Source organism: Heloderma suspectum, chromosome 3 (assembly GCF_057233095.1).
Source record: "Heloderma suspectum isolate Gila_16-S chromosome 3, 16-S_ref, whole genome shotgun sequence".
Classification (NCBI taxonomy): Eukaryota; Metazoa; Chordata; class Lepidosauria; order Squamata; family Helodermatidae; genus Heloderma; species Heloderma suspectum.
Window position 1 is genome coordinate 54,806,045 of NC_139460.1, and position 16,897 is coordinate 54,822,941.

The 16,897-nt window shown below is 40.2% G+C and overlaps 1 protein-coding gene across 1 annotated transcript in view; it reads left to right on the top strand.

The window, feature by feature from the left end:
• The window catches only part of LOC146349690 (uncharacterized), a 36,356-nt gene extending 19,874 nt beyond the window's left edge, over positions 1-16,482 (top strand). The window contains exon 4 of the mRNA XM_084845461.1: positions 16,032-16,482. Coding sequence (XP_084701587.1) covers positions 16,032-16,036 — 5 coding nt within the window. The 3' untranslated portion in view covers positions 16,037-16,482. The remainder of the gene's footprint in view (positions 1-16,031) is intronic.
• The last annotated feature ends 415 nt before the right edge of the window (positions 16,483-16,897 follow it).

Below are 16,897 nucleotides of genomic sequence, written 5' to 3' on the forward strand. Positions count from 1 at the left end.
TGCATCTCATGAGTTAGTGTATTAGAGGCTGGTTGTTTCTGCAGGATTTCATTTTTTTCTGAAAGAGATTCTTTGGTGATTTGTCTGCGTGAGAAATGTAAGAGACTTACAGCATATTTTATTTATTTCGTGAGTAAACTGTAGATTTACAGTTTACAGGTAGATTTGATATCAAGTTCAAATGTATAACTGGAGAAAAAAATGGTCTCAAGAGGATAGCCAAATTAGATGGCTGGTTAGGATGGCCAATTACACATTGCCAAAAAAGAGGGCAAAGGATGACAGCAATTTGCATAATATCTCCATATGCAAATTTATATAGAAAGGTGCACATTTAGAAATAATAAACTAATAAACTATTATTTAAATAGAAATGCAAGACATCTCACCATAGTGGAGAACACTGACGAGGTGACCTATGTTCCTACTCAGTCTGGTATCCAGATGCTGTTGAAGGGAAACTTCAAGGCCCCTGCACACTATCCTTATGGTTCTTTGGCTTTAAACCAGAGTTGGACTGGATAGCTCATCAAACAGGGTACACCTTTAAATACGGGGCTGTCCTCTGCCAGCTTTCCAAAATAGAGTACTGTCCTCTGTGAAGTAGGACACCTGGCTACACTATGCTGGTGCTCATCTAATACAGCACCCTTCAGTGATGTAGGATATTAACAAGCTCAGTGTCCCAGACAAATGGGCTCATGTAATCCCCAAAACAAGTGTACCTCAATGCAGGCCAGGAAATAAGCAATGCCACATCTTAACTTGAAGAATAAATCTCATGAGGGTACTCCTATGCAAGCTGGATCAAAAGGAGCAGAGGTTGTGAAATGGTAGCATTGTGGATTGTGCCCAGTTCACCATCATCAATTTATTCTATAGCATTCCACTGATTATTCCACCATGTTGAAGTGAATGAGATATATTTTCATAATTTAAATTGTTAAAAACTCCTATAAAATGGGCAATTCCTTCACCTTTTTGTTTGTTTTAAAATACTGTGTCTTTAGATGTATTGGCATGACTGCAGGAAATAGAAGTAAAAAAAAATTGGATTGTAGAATGCAGCTAATACCTTTATTCTTCAGCATATTTATCAAGAGCATGCAGCAGTTAGATTCTGTACACAGAACTAGTAAGTAGACATGATCTCTACCCACAAATTTACAAGCTAAATCAGATACAACATATGAGAAAAGCAAGGGAGGGATGGAAGGTGAGGAAGATATGTAAATAACAGGGCCAGTTCTCAGAAGTGACATCCATTTTACATTCTAAATATCATGATATTTATGATATTTCTAGTAGGATGCAGATATCCTTATTCTTTTAAGAATATCTAGGATCCTGCCATAATAATTTTCTTTGTGATAATATTGTGAGAATGGCACATCTGACTTTTAACACTACTATGTTAGGCTTAAGTTCAATTCAAAAGTGGCGAGGGAAGATTATAAATAAGATTCTGAAGAATTTCTGCAAGTATATTTTAAATTGATGTTCTGTGACCTGAACGTTTCAGATATTTTTCTGTTAAACTGTGTCTGTATTTTGTGCAAAGCAATTACAGGATTTATCTGTAAACTGATAAAATTAAATGATTAGCAGTAAGTGTCCATGATGCTCTAGTCATAGGGGGGTTCCCCTTTTTCGGTTGAATTAGCCTTGCTAATGTCAACGGAAGTGATAACTTTAACCACAGGCAATATGTGCCTCTGCAGTTGTCAAATCTCTTGTTTCTTAATTCTGCAAATATGAAACCTGCAATCTTTTCAAAGATTCCTCCTACTCCAGTATATATACACATATATCTTATATGCCAGCCTTTCCTGAGTTAGTGCTGTCCAGATGTGCTAGACTGCAACTCCCAGCATTCCCAGTGTTGCAGTCCAACACATCGGAGGGCACCAGGTTGGGGAAGGCTGGTATATGCCATGAAAACTTAGGCAAAATCAGGGTCATATTTATCAAGCTTCATCAGAACATGTTTATCAAATGCGCAAAACTAAGCAATTAACAGCATTGCAAGAAATCTTACTCTGTTGGTGGGACGATCAGAGAAGAGAAAACCAAAAGGTTGTTATAGCAACTTTCCTGGTTGTATTTAGATCCTCCAGGTTCCTCAAAACACTAGCCACTTTATTTATAGTCTTCTGGCAAACCAAGCCCTGCTGCTCCTGCACAACATCTGTTCATTTCAGTGAAGCTTGTAGACTCAAATGCAAACATGCAAAATTTCTGTTCATTTCTGAACAGAAATGAATGGAGATTAGACAGCAATAATTCCTGTACCCATAGTTTCTATCCATCACTATCTCAGTACAATTAATCCTTCAAGAGAATATACATGCTTGGACCTTGCATCACTTGTAATTAGGGCTGTACAGATTTTGTAAAATCCATCTGCATTTCAGAAATTGTGAGGTGCCTCATTCCATCATCCTCTCATTGATGGAATTAGATTTTTCAAATTCACTTGTGAAAATGAGCAAATCCCCCCAAAATGTGGATTTTCATGCTTTAGCCTATGGGGGAAATGCGCATTTTCAGCCAGTGTTTTTTTTAATGTTATGTATTTTTCTGCAACTAAATTTGCATAAAATTCCAGAAAGTAAAAAAAACGGTCCGCAAGTCTGCAGAATCTGTGTGACTTGGGAAAGCTGGTTCATTGTGGAATCCATGGGTTAGATTTATAGAAATCTGAACTCATCTGCTTCCATTGAGGATTTCTCTGACATCTCTACTTGTGATGCCATATTAGCAGTGAGGGTTGTGAATGTGGTCCTGCTATTTTACCACGTGTAAGGATTTCCAGTCATCCATTCTGCAGATGAGCTCTGAGACATCAGCTGTTGATCACCAGCTACACCTCTGCAGCATGCCTTCAGGTCTCAAAAACAAACTGGGGAAACCGTGTGACACTGCAGGAGGCAGTGGTATTATTACTTTTATTGCTTTCTACAATTGTTATTGACTGTTGTTTTAAATAACAGTGTGCCCACACCCTTCCTGCTCCACCTCATTTGTTACTGTTTGCCAGCAGAGCAGTGACACAGTGGAGCAGCATGGTGGAGAATGTCAAGAATCCAGAAATCTCTTCTTTCACACATGTCACGTCCCAAATAGTTTTTAAAATAGGTTCTGTATATTTCTATTCCTACCCTCTTCATTCTTGGGGGGAAACACAGAGAGGCTCACAAATGAAGGAAACACGCAATATAAATGCTATTTATTTGTTTGTTTGTTTATTTATTTATATTACTTTTACCCCACTCTTCAGTCACAAAGGCTTCCAGAACAGGTTGCAAAAAATTGTAAGCCGCTTTGGGATTTTTGCTTGGGTGTGCCAATGACTGTGAAGCAACCAGTGATCAGAGGGGAAGGAAAGGGCAGGGCATATGTGAGATGGGGATAGCACAGAGAACAGGACATGATAAGACCCAGAGCGTGTAAGGGTTTGCCTCACAACATCACTGGGCCTTATGAGATGCACCACCTCTCCATGGAATGATAAAAAGTGGAGCAGAGCAAGGTAAAGGAAACCCATATAAAGAATCCCTTGCTTGAACAGTAACCAGAAACAGCTGTACTGTGGTGGAATAAAGCAGTCATGTAGAGATGCCATCAGTCTTAAAGATGGCCATAGCATCTTTTGTATTTTCTAGTCAGACATTTAGTTATGAAGAACACACACAACAGCTAAATTCTTCACTGTTTAGAATAATTTGAAATAGCAGGGCCCACAATTCAAGTATTTTAATCCCGGAGTGTCCAAACCTTGAAGCAAAAATACCTTTCAGTGGTGAAGTTCTAAGCTGTATCATAATCCAAAAGTGGATTCCAGGTCATAATAAAAATTCAAATATCAATAAAATATTAAAACTATACATCTTTACAGTAACATTGAGAGGCAATAAACAAGTCAACCAGCTTAAAATATAATCAATTCCTATGAAATTACCCGTGGTTTATACAAATAAACTAAACTGAAACTATCCACATATCTAATATTTAAGTAGCCTACTTCCATCCCTTAAGCAATATTGTCCACCCAAACTTACTGTCAGTAATACAGATAATTCCTTACAATTCCCATAAACTACTGGAATGTCCCAAGCCATCATTTGAGAATCATAGCTGTAGATACCCAAATTATGCATTCATTTATGAATCTGAATAAAGTTTGGACTTCAAGGAGGATTCAAAAGTGTGCATGAGTGAAACATGGTTATATAAAAAAAAATGCCAGAATCCAGGTTGTCCCAATATGGGGAGGTTAGGAGATATAATGAACTCTAGGAATATAGAGCAGAGAACCAACCCTATCATTAGGCAGTCTGTGTCAGGTAGAAGATTTGGGGGTATAAAATTGCAAATTAGTTTATTATGTTTTTAAAACTATGGAGATAGAGGGACATGATTTGGGGAGGGTGTGTGTGTATGTGTGTTTATCAGATACCAGAAAGAAGCGTAAATGATGGTTCTTCTGAAGGCAGCATTCCTGCACAAAAAACTGTTTGCTGGTGTCCTGTAGTCCACAGTTATTCCATCTACCCATGTGCCAAACACCTGGAGTCCCAGAGTATGTTCTGAAGTTTCATGAGGCAGCAACTTTGCTGAACATAAGCAGCTCTTGGTGCCTGGAGAGCAGACCACTTAGGACCCTAATGGATGCTGCCATAGGTTCCACAGAAGAAAGGTGGGATGTAAGCATAACAAGAATGCCCTGAGTAGCTGTCATGTCCCCCAAGGTCTCAGGGGGAGGCCTTTCTAAGCCATGCCACCTGAAATCTCGAACCAGTGAAGCCAGGGATTGAATCTGGGAGATACATGCTCTGCATCTGAGCTAAAGCTACTCCTTAACTGCATTCCCGTTTCCCATATAGTAAGTACATAACGCTTTATTAAGCATTTTGCCATAATTATACACAGCATGCTCAAACTTTGCAAAAAGTGATGTGTGGTACCATTTGTGTGACAACCATTCACTTCCAATGAATGTGTAGTGAGAGGCAGAAATGTAATGTTCAAGACTGAAACATTAATGAGAGCTTTCACTGTCCATCATTGCTGCAGTCCCGGTGGCAGCATCACATTCACAGCAGGAAAAATGGCTGTCCTTTCCAAATGACAGGTTACATACAGTGAATGACAGCATAAGCTTCTTCAAATCAGTGGGACGGGGACGTTCTTCTGTACTGAAGGCTACCCTGGAAGGCTATCATGCGATGAAGGACTACAGCCAAATCTGTCCCTACTTTATTAATATAATAGTGAAACTTGATAATGTGTTTAGAATTGTGCCTAGCCTTCCATCTGAAACCTCTACCAAGAATCCTGCTATAACTATAACTGCTAATAACTAAAGGCCAGTTCAGATTTTCTAAATCTTCTCCATGCATTGTGTTTTCTGACTCTTTCCGCACACTTTGCAATACCCCCTTAATAGTAAAGTACTATTTACTGTAAATTTTCTTTTGTTTCAGCACCACAGCATACTAAAATCCAATCAAATTTTATTGCTTTTGGCCAATGGCCTTTGCATAAAAAATAAACACCCGCCGAGGAAAAAAAGAAAAAATACCAAAGTTAAATATAATACATATAACATATAATGTACAACATTTAAAAATATAAAAATAATCTGTCATTGATCCATAAGTGATATGTTGTTGTTGTTAAGTCGTGTCCGACTCTTCATGACCCCATGGACCATAGCACGCGAGGCCTTCCCCTCCTCTGCTCTCTCCCAGAGTGTGCTCAGGTTCATATTCATTGCATCGGTGATGCTATCTAGCCATCTCATCATCTCCTGTCCCCTTCTCTTTTTGCCTTCAATCTTTCCTAGCATCAAGGTCTTTTCCAGGGAGTTTTCTCTTCGCCTTAGGTGGCCAAAATATTTGAGCTTCAGCGTCAGTATCTGTCCTTCCAATGAGCACTGAGGGTTGATTTCCTTTAGGATGGACTGATTTGACCTCCTTGCAGTCCAGGGGACTCGTAAGAGTCTTCTCCAGCACCACAGTTCGAAAGCACCAATTCTTCGGCGCTCAGCCTTCCTTACAGTCCAGCTCTCACAGCCATACATTACTACTGGGAAAACCATAGCTTTGATTAGACGGACCTTTGTCGGCAAGGTGATGTCTCTGCTTCTTACGATGCTGTCTAGGTTTGCCATAGCTTTCCTCTCAAGGAGCAAGCATCTTTTAATTTCATGGCTACAGTCACCGTCTGGTGATCTTGGAGCTCAAGAAAATAAAATCTGTCACTGCTTCCATTTCTTCCCCTTCTATATGCCGGGAAGTGATGGGGCCAGATGCCATGATCTTTGTTTTTTTAATGTTGAGTTTCAAAGCAGCTTTTGCACTCTCACCCTCAACAAGAGGCTCTTTAGATCCTCTTTGCTTTCTCCCATTAGGATGGTATCGTCTACGTATCTGAGGTTGTTGATAATTCTCCCAGCAATCTTAATTCCGACCTGTGATTCATCCAACCCGGTGTTTCTCATGATGTACTCTGCATATAAGTTAAATAAGCAGGGCGACAATATGCAGTCTTGTCGTACTCCTTTCCCAATTTTAAACCAATCGGTTCCATGTCTGGTTCTTACTGTTGCTTCTTGGCCGTCGTACAGGTTTCTCAGGAGACAGGTAAGGTGGTCTGGTACTCCCATCTCTTTAAGAATTTGCCACAGTTTGTTGTGATCCACACAATCAAAGGCTTTAGCGTAGTCAATGAAGCAGAAATAGACATTTTTCTGGAATTCTCTTGCTTTCTCCATGATCCAGCAAATGTTGGCGATTTGATCTCTAGTTCCTCTGCCTCTTCGAAACCCAGCTTGTACTTCCAGTAGTTTTCAGTTCACATACTGCTGAAGCCTAGCTTGTAGGATTTTGAGCATCACCTTGCTGGCATGTGAAATGAGCGCAATTGTACGGTAGTTTGAACACTCTTTGGCGTTACCCTTCTTTGGAATTGGGATGTAAACTGACCTTTTCCAGTCTTGTGGCCACTGTTGAGTGTTCCAAATTTGTTGGCATATTGAGTGCAGCACTTTAGCAGCAGCATCTTTTAGGATTTTAAATAGCTCAGCTGGAATACTGTCATCTCCACTAGCTTTGTTGTTAGTAATGCTTCCTACGGCCCACTTGACTTCACTCTCTAGGATGTCCAGCTCAAGTTCAGTGACGACACTGTCATGGCTATCAGGGACATTCAGATCTTTCCTGTATAGTTCTTCTGTGTATTCTTTCCACCTCTTCTTAATCTCATCTGCTTCTGTTAGGTCCCTGCCTTCTTTGTCCTTTATCATGCTCGTCTTTGCACAAAACGTTCCCTTGATATCTCCAATTTTCTTGAAGAGATCTCTAGTCTTTCCCATTCTATTGTTTTCCTCGATTTCTTTGCATTCATTTAAGAAGGCCTTCTTGTCTCTCCTTGCTATTCTCTGGAACTCTGCATTCAGTTGGATATATCTTACCCTTTCTTCCTTGCTTTTCGCTTCCCTTCTTTCGTGAGCTACTTGTAAAGCCTCCTCAGACAGCCACTTTGCTTTCTTGCATTTCTTTTTCTTTGGGATGGATTTCGTTGCTGCCTCCTGAGCAATGTGACGGACCTCCATCCATAGTTCCTCAGGCATTCTATCAGGTCTAATCCCTGAAATCTATTCCTCACCTCCACTGTATATTCATAAAAGATATGATTTAGATCATACCTGAATGGTTTAGTGGTTTTCCCTACGTTCTTCAATTTCAGCCGAAATTTTGCAATAAGAAGCTCATGATCTGAGCCACAGTCAGCTCCAGGTCTTGTTTTTACTGACTGTATAGAGCTTCTCTATCTTTGGCTGCAAAGGACATAATCAATCTGATTTCGATATTGACCATCTGGTGATGTCCATGTGTAGAGTTGCCTCTTGTGCTGTTGGAAAAGAGTGTTTGCTATGATCAGCGTGTTGTCTTGGCAAAACTCTATTAGCCTTTGTCCTGCTTCATTTTGTACACCAAGGCCATGCTTGCCTGTTATCCCGGTTGTTTCTTGACTTCCTACTTTAGCGTTCCAATCTCCTATGATGAAGAGGACATCTTTTTTTGGTGCTAGTTCTAGAAGGTGTTGTAGGTCTTCATAGAACAGATCAACCTCAGCTTCTTCGGCCTCAGTGGTTGGGGCATAGACTTGAATTACTGTGATGTTGAATGGTTTGCCTTGGATTCATACTGAGATCATTCTATCGTTTTTGAGATTGTACCCCAGTACTGCTTTTCCCACCCTTTTATTGACTGTGAGTGCTACTCCATTTCTTCTAAAAGATTCTTGCCCACAGTAGTAGATATAATGGTCACCTGAATTAAATTCGCACATGCCTGTCCATTTTAGTTCACTGATTCCCAAGATGTCGAAGTTCAATCTTGCCATCTCATGTTTGACCACCTCCAGCTTACCTTGATTCGTTGATCTGACATTCCAGGTTCCTAAACAATATTGTTCTTTTCAGCATCGGATTTTCTTTTCACCACCAGACACATCCACAGCTGAGTGCCTTTCGGCTTTGGCCCAGCTGCTTCACTCTTTCTGGCACTACTTGGAAATTCCCTCTGCTCTTCCCCAGTAGTATATTGGACACCTTCCGACCTGAGGGGCTCATCTTCCGGCGTCATATCTTTTAGCCTTGTGATACGTTCCATGGGGTTTTCTTGGCAAGAATACTGGAGTGGGTTGCCATTTCCTTCTCCAGTGCACCACATTTTGTCAGAACTCTCCACCATGACCTGTCCGTCTTGGGTGGCCCTGCACGGCATAGCTTATGGCTTCACTGAGTTATGCAAGCCCCTTCGCCACAACAGGGAGTGATCCAAGAAGGGGATAAGTGATATAGTGTAAATTAAATACAGTCATCTCCTTTGCAATTGATGGCTATCTTTCTGATCTTCTTGGCAGCAGTGGCAAAGAGAGCTATATGCCAGGTCACGTATTTATCCATATCTACTAGGAGATACAAAATCATATCCAAAGGAATCTGGTAAGAGGATTTTTCAATTAAGCGTACCACAAACAGTTCCCTTGGTCACTGTATGAGGGACAGAACAAAATATAATGGACAAGGTCCTCTGGCTCAGGACAACCACCAATACAAATACACTAACTTACCCTATGCCTCCCATCTCTACAGGCAGTATCCATCATATTTAGTTGTAACTCTGTGAAAGCTTTCTGGAGTTGTACAAATGTCAGCTCAGTAAAATAATCTATACATTCACTGACCTCCTTAAGTTTAAAATATAATGGTGCCCATGTAGATATATAATCAGAGTTTAAATCCTTTTTAGTAACAACCTCCCTTATAGTTCTCTTAATATTTTTCTGTATATCCAATGCGAAATTTTTAAACTCGGTCAATGAGAAACCATACATGATATACTATAACCAGATCATTATGTGATACGAAGTCTTCAGTGTGATATCATGACTTTGGAATATTTGGGTTATCAGCAGTAATGTCCTGCAATACCATTCAATATCTGAACATTGGTAGCTTATTGGTGGAAGTATATACGTAAAAACACCAGTTAGTTTGCAGATTCCTGAAGAAAGGAACCTACAAAGCATTTTCACACTTATGAGCCAACTGTCCTGCTTTCCCTCACAATAAAGAAGTCCTTTATCTCTGGATCTGGTGAAGAGCCACTATTCTATTTCTTATCCAACACCCTCCTTATCCAGCTCTGAATGATTCAGAAGATTTTTAAGAAAATAAGCTTGGATGAATAAAAACATCATTGACGTAAGGAATTGCATAAGGGCAGAACTTTCCAAGTATCTGAGAATGCTTCATTCCCATGTGGTACATATTTCTATTGCCTTTTCTGAATAAGTGCACATCCCCCCCACCCAACATTTACAGGAAAAGGAAACATTGCTGATGTTACTAATCCAGGCCTTGACTTTTTCTCTTCCTTAGACAGGACTCCCAACCACGAATATAACTACGTCACTTGGAAACATGATCGTCTTTCCACTAGTTTGGGAATATGAAGCTTCGGAAGAAGCTTTACCTTCACTCAACACTTCCAGTAGCCTTATAAGGGCATGAGTGCTTGCTGTTGAGCAACAAGTTCTTGTGTGGAATGTTATTTCTGTCTGATGTAAAAATACTGGCACATTCTAGTCAAACAACTAGAAGCTTTTAACAGTAATTCAGAGGCTTAAGTTATATAGGCTCCCTCTGCTCTGAAAACAAGCTTAAGATAAACCACAGGCCTGGTAAACTTCTGAGCTTAATAAATAATCTATGCCAGGCACAGTAATTTGAGGACAGGAATTCACAAGTACTATATTATGCATTTAAATGATGGTACTTAAAAAAAAAAATTAAATAGAGGCTAGTGACCGTGTTTTGTCCAGCAAATTAACTGAGCTAATCTCATCCATTTAAATTACACTTGACACTGAGCTGTGAAGTACAGCAAAAGTGAACAAAAGTGACATGATTCAGTCCACTCCAAAATACATGTATCTGAAGTAAATGGGCACAACCCAGAGGAATGCAAGGATGCCTAATTCCTACTGGGACTTGAATCAACTATTGTGCACTAGAACTGAACTTTCCAAGAATACTTTCCACAGCAACATCTAACCTTCTATGTGGCTGTCACATAATCCCTGAGCATCACAAAGGATTTTGAGGCATGTTCTAGAGTGCAAGCTCACTTCACATGGGGCAGTCTTGAGCATCTCTGTCACTATAAATCCTACAATACACCTAATATTTGCCTGCTATTATGTGTCAGGAGTGCCCTTGCTGCCTTCCTCAAATAGCCAGAATCAACACAGAGACGATAGGGCTCTTTTCCAAGGCTTTGTTTCCATTCAGCCTTACGATGCTTACAGATGCTAATTGCCTGAGCCTAATGAGGGAAACTTAAGAGAGCTGCCTACTAGAGGTTTCTAGCCTTAGTGAATCAGTTGATCTCCGTTTGGAGAGCAGAGGCAGGAAAGCCCTGAACTTAAGAGCTAAAGGGTGAAAGTCCACCCCTTTCCTGTGGGGCATCAGAGCACAGCTGTTGACGTTGCGCCAAGCAGGCCGAGCGCCTCCTCTCGGAGCATTCCTTCTCCCACTTGTCCCTTCACCAGCACCTCGCATCCCGAAGCTCCAGTTGTCCCTCCCCTTGCCTGCCAGGGTCGCTACCACTCTCAGGAATGTGAGCAGGGAGGGACTCTCCCTCCAGTGACACATCTGAACAGCGTGCGGGTGCCTCTCTCACAATTTCTATCTCTTCCTGAGAATCAGAACTGCTTTGGGGCTCTATGGGCTCCGACCCAACCTTGACATTGTGCATGTCCAAGGAAGTTCAGTAGCACTGGGCAAGCTGTTTTTCAGCAGTACTTTTAACTGAGGAAGCTTTAATAAGCTTCTAAAGGTGCAATCCTATGAATGTTTAGACAGAAAAAGCACTACAACTTGGAATACTAGGATTTTTAGGACTTTTTCTGTCTAAACATGCATAGGATTGCACCCTAAATGCACAATCCTATCTGTGCATGTCTACTCAGAAGTAAGCCCCATTGCGTTCAAGGGGGCTTACTCCCAGGTATGTGTGTATAGGATTGCATCCTAAATTAGTTTGATAACATTTGGTATATCTTATCAGACAATATCTGATGGCTGACAAACCAATATTTAATATTAGATGGTATTTTGATAGTTGCCAAATAATAGTGTTTTATGTTATTTGATAGATGACATGCAGTGGTGTGTAATATATGACAACATGCAATGGACAACATGCAATGATAAACAGCAGTTGAGAGCTTATGCAATCCCATTTATTATGTATTTATTAAAATAATAATTATTAAAAAGACACACACACACCCCAAAGCTGCTAACGATTCAGGTTAAACTAAACAATAAATATTAAAATATGACTAAAAGAATAAAAGAAAATACAGCACAGCTAAGTCCTTGCAAGCAGACTAAATGTAAAAACAACATCAAGCAGGCCCTTCCTCAGGAAGGCATTCCATGGCTGTGGCACCATGATGGAGAAAGGCCTATCCTTTATGTCTTAGATGGTGGAGAGAAAACACCATGGATAAAGGCCTCCAATAGAGTGGCCAGATGTCTTACTTTACAGAGGACAGTTCTCTGTTTGAAGGTGTCCTCTATTTGAAGAGTGTCCGGTCCAAGTCTCGTTTAAAGTCAAAGAACCATAAGGAGGGAGAACAGCAGGGGCCTTGAAGTTGCCTATCAACTGTTAGCACCTGGACAGACTGAGCAGGCAAATGGGCCACCTGGTCAGTCTGCTCCACTATGGTAAGATGTATTGTATTTCTATTCAGTATAGTTATTATTTTTAAATTTGCACCTATACATATGAAAATGTTAAGTAATGTCAGGGATGGATCTAAGCGCCTTGAGATGTCTGACAGCTCCAATTCTGAATCAGAGTTGGAACAGCTAGATCAGAGCCCAGGGGAGGAACCTTCCCCAGAGACCCAAGGTTCCAGAAGAGATTCCTTCAAAGGCCTTGACAAATGGATGGCCCAGGCTGAGTCGCTGCCTCCTCCATCCACCATGAGAACTCAAGTTTCAGAGGAGGAGGAGGGGTATGACTTGAGAGATGCTAGGGAGCATCACAAGTCGAAGTGGGAGGAGTTAGGGATGGGGGCACAGACGCTCTGCCAGGACAGCCACTCTCAGAAGCCAACATAGAAGGGAGCCACCCTAAGGGAGGGGTGTCACTGCGAGGCAAGTTTGGCCATGAGCATTCATGGGCAAACTGTTGGCAACTTCACTACCCTCCAGATCATCTTCTCTAATTAGAGATCTCAGATTTGCTGTTCAGAGTCTGGGGCAGTCTGAGAGCTTCCTTGAATCTGCATTGTAGAAAAGCTAGGCTTTAGCTTAATGAAGTCATAATAGCTTGAAGCTTTGAATATCTGTGGTGCTGATTGTGAACGGGAGGATGATCACTTCCTGACACGTAAATTGGTGTCCTCTTTTTTGGCTATGCATAAGTTATCACCCTAGTCCCTAATACTATATTGGGGGATAGTATGCCCTGCTTGATGAGATATGTCAATCTAAATGTTGACATGGGTACATATGAGTGGAAATGGTCCTTCATATATCCCCATACCATTTAGGTCTTGCAGACCAAAACCAGCCCTGTGAATTGAATGCAGAAACAAATTGGTAACTAATACAGTACTGGAATAATCCACTCTGTCTGCCTGGCCCCAATTAATTCTCTAGCGGTGACTGCATTCTAAACCAACTGAAATGTCTGAACACATTTCAAGGCAGCCCTGTCTAGAGCTCATTGCAATACTACAGTTGGAATTATTACTAAGGCATGAATGACAGTGACCAGGTCTGCCATATCTGAAGCTTGCTAAAAAAAGAAAAGAAAAAAAGATGCCAACAAGCAGATAGATGTCAACAAGGATTTGAAAAATTCACCTTCAAAAATAGAAATTAAAAATTTGCTTTGCAATATAACATCCCAAAAAACTAAGTGGAAAACCTGGTGAATTTTGAATATTTGTGAGTATTCAGGTCAATCTGACTGTAAATTATATTCCATTTCTTTTGGTGGTACTTGAATGTGACTGATCATCTTTGGACTGCAGCCTATAGAGTGACCCAAGTAGCGTCATTAATGTGGGTTGTGGAATGAATTGGGCTGCCCACCATTCTCAAGTTAATAGGACTAAATCAGCTTATATCCAAGAAGTTCAGGTAACTTATGTCACAAGTCAAGCTGAAAACGTCCTATCTTATTTGTTAACCATTTTCTATTGTACTCTTGTGACATTCACACAGCAAAAAATCCCCCCTCCTCATTTCTTCAAGGAAAAAAATATCCTGAAAACATAACATTAGGAAAATGAGGATGATTTAAACATTGCATTTGTTCTCTTGCTAAAGCAGACATTCAGATTCAGCAACATCGCAGCACCAGTGTTACAGTTTAGGGTGTTTCTCATTTTCTCACTTTCTTTCCCTTACTCCTTTAATTGTTTATGTGCTGTAAGTTCAAAGCTGCATATTCCACTTAATCACACAGCACAGAGCAGTGAGTCTACAGTTCTGGTTCACTGAACTTGGTAAAAGTCTGTGACTAACGGCTACACCATATGATTCTGTGTGGGTGGTAAACTAACACATTCTGGTCAGTAAATAGGAAAGTGGGGGAGCAGATTGCTGTGAACTATTGATTGTTCAAAAAGAAGTGTCCTCAGTCTGGAGGATTTGGATTTAAGTTGAAGGATACCCAGTGCCTGACCACACTTAGCCGGAAGTAGGTATTATTGAGATGAAAAGCTGACACTAATACCAGAGTCACATCTATCTGAGATGGTTGAATATCGCTCCTTTTAATTGTGAATGTATGTGGGGAGCGTCTACAAGATTGAGGCCAAAGTGGAATCACTGAGAAACAAGAGGGAGTATCAGCATGCTCAGGGGAACCCCAAGCTGGCAGAAGTATATAAAAAGAATTAAAATGGAAACGTAAAGGAACAAACCTTTCAAAAAAAAAAAAAATGCCGCATGAGGACTGAGCATGCCCAGCAGCCATGGACAGTAGAGTGACAGCTAGAAAATAAAACAGAATATTGGGGGATAGTATGCCCCGCTTGATGAGAATGGCCGCCTGGAACACTGAATAGGAGCATCCTTGTTAGAAGGATGGATGCACTGCAATATTTTGTTGCAGGTCCCACTTTTTTATATATAAACCTAACAAAGTAATTTGCATCCTGGCAAACACAGAGGACCACAGGGGCCTAAATGCAAATGTGCATTACATGGCAATAATATAATCGTATACCTTATGACATTCTATCAATCTCTATATGGAACTACCAGAATCTTACTGTTTCCATATGAAGGAAATAAAGTGTGTATGTTTTACGCCCATCCAATCTAAATCTTCATTAAGTTTCTTGGAGAGCAATCCTATGGCCCCTAGACAGAGTCTGGGGGGCGACAGGAAACGTTAGATTCCTAGATCCGAGGTCTGAGACAGCACTCTGACCTTGGACCCCGAAGTCAGTACTCCCACACGTAGTCAGCGCGGAGAGAACTGCGCCGGCAACCTCGGAGAGGCGAGAAAGGGCATTCCCGGGGGGAGGGGAGGATACTGGGGAGGCCGGCTTATGCCATATCCAGAGGCCTCCCAAGCCTCCTCCTCTCCCCCACTCCTCAGCTACACAGGCGAAAATGCCCATCTAGCTAAAATGCAGAGCAGGGGAGCATGGAGGCGAAGCTCCTCTCCACTCCTCCTCCTCCTCTGCATTGCATGGCCATAAGCCTTTGAGTTCAGAAGCTGACAGTCATCCCCATAGGACTGCACCCTTAGATGTTATTGTTTTAAATTTATACGTTAAGTATATGTAAAGTATACCTTCCCTTTTTGTCAGTGTCTACTCTGTACTTTTCTACAAACACCAGGATCTTAGTTCTTTTTATTGTGTTGATATTCTTCAAAGTTCTTTACCAGCATATTAGAGAGTTACCAGTGGAGTTCCCATTATTTTTTATGCTGTGTGTGTGTGTGTGTGCGTGCGTGCGTGCGTGCGTGTATCTTGACTGATCTTGTAGTCATTCAAATATAAATCAATATGCAAGGACACTGAACAGCTTTTTATATTTATTATTAATTAAGATAGCTAGTAGTTATAAGCTTAGTAACCAGCCTTTTAATACAGTGATTCCCAAGGCAGGAACTATTACCCTCTGGTAGTACAAGTAAAGAAACTGATTGTAGTAAACTGAAAATTATCAGAAGAATTTACAAATGTCTTTGTAAATTCCAGTATGACAAGTGTGGAGTGGAATATAGTTTTCCTTTGGATTTCGCTCTACTCTGAATATTGTGATGGAGTTTCAGCTCAAAGATGTATCAAAATGCTTTTCAAAATGTATATTTTGAGAGAAAATACATTTAGGAATGTGTATTTTGAGAGGAAATACATTTAAAAATATGTATTTGCATGCAAATTGTCATACTGTTTTTCTTAACTTTCAGATTAATGTGGAAATGAGACAACAAACTTATGAGTAAACACATGAAAGCAACATGGACCAAAAATAGACTCATCCATCCATCCCAAATGTCTGGACTCTAATACAATTGTCACAAATAGTACATTGTCCACTGAGTTTGCAAACTATCTTATCATCTAAGGGTTTTGTTAAAAACAACCCTAGCAGTACCTTCCTAAACAAATTCTGCTTTTGTTTATATGCAAACATATATCTATTCTGGCATCTAGATATGTCTTCCACTAAATGTCAATACTTATGAAATAACATTTCATTTGACAAATATACCACCATACATCAAAGAGATTATCATGTTATCAGATTTACTAAAACTAGTTTAGGTTTCAGTATGAGTCTTCCTTTTGTGTTACATAACAGTTGTTTTAAAGAGAGCTTCATCTACTGGGCGATATAAAAATGTAATAAATATTTACAAAGACATGCCCTATCCTATAACTGCTGTACTAAATTATTAGCCTCACTTAAAAATGCATATTGCTACCGTTCTTCCGAAGCCTTAATATCTGTGAATATAGGATATTCCTTTTTAGATGACGTGGACAGCAGCTATTATATTATGAAAATGAATTGCCATGCTTTCTGTATCCTTTTGTAATCAACTTCTTATTGTCCCTCTTTACTTCAACTTCTATCCCATTTCTATCAGGCTAAATGTCAGATTTGATTCTATTATGTTTGCCATTGATCAGCAAATTAGATTCCTCAGGTGTGTTTTCCATGCTTTCCCCAATAGCACTATATCACCAAATATTTTTTGTGAATAACTATATATATATAATCTTGCACTATATGCATCTGTTCAAAGCAATCCCTGAATATATTAGCCAG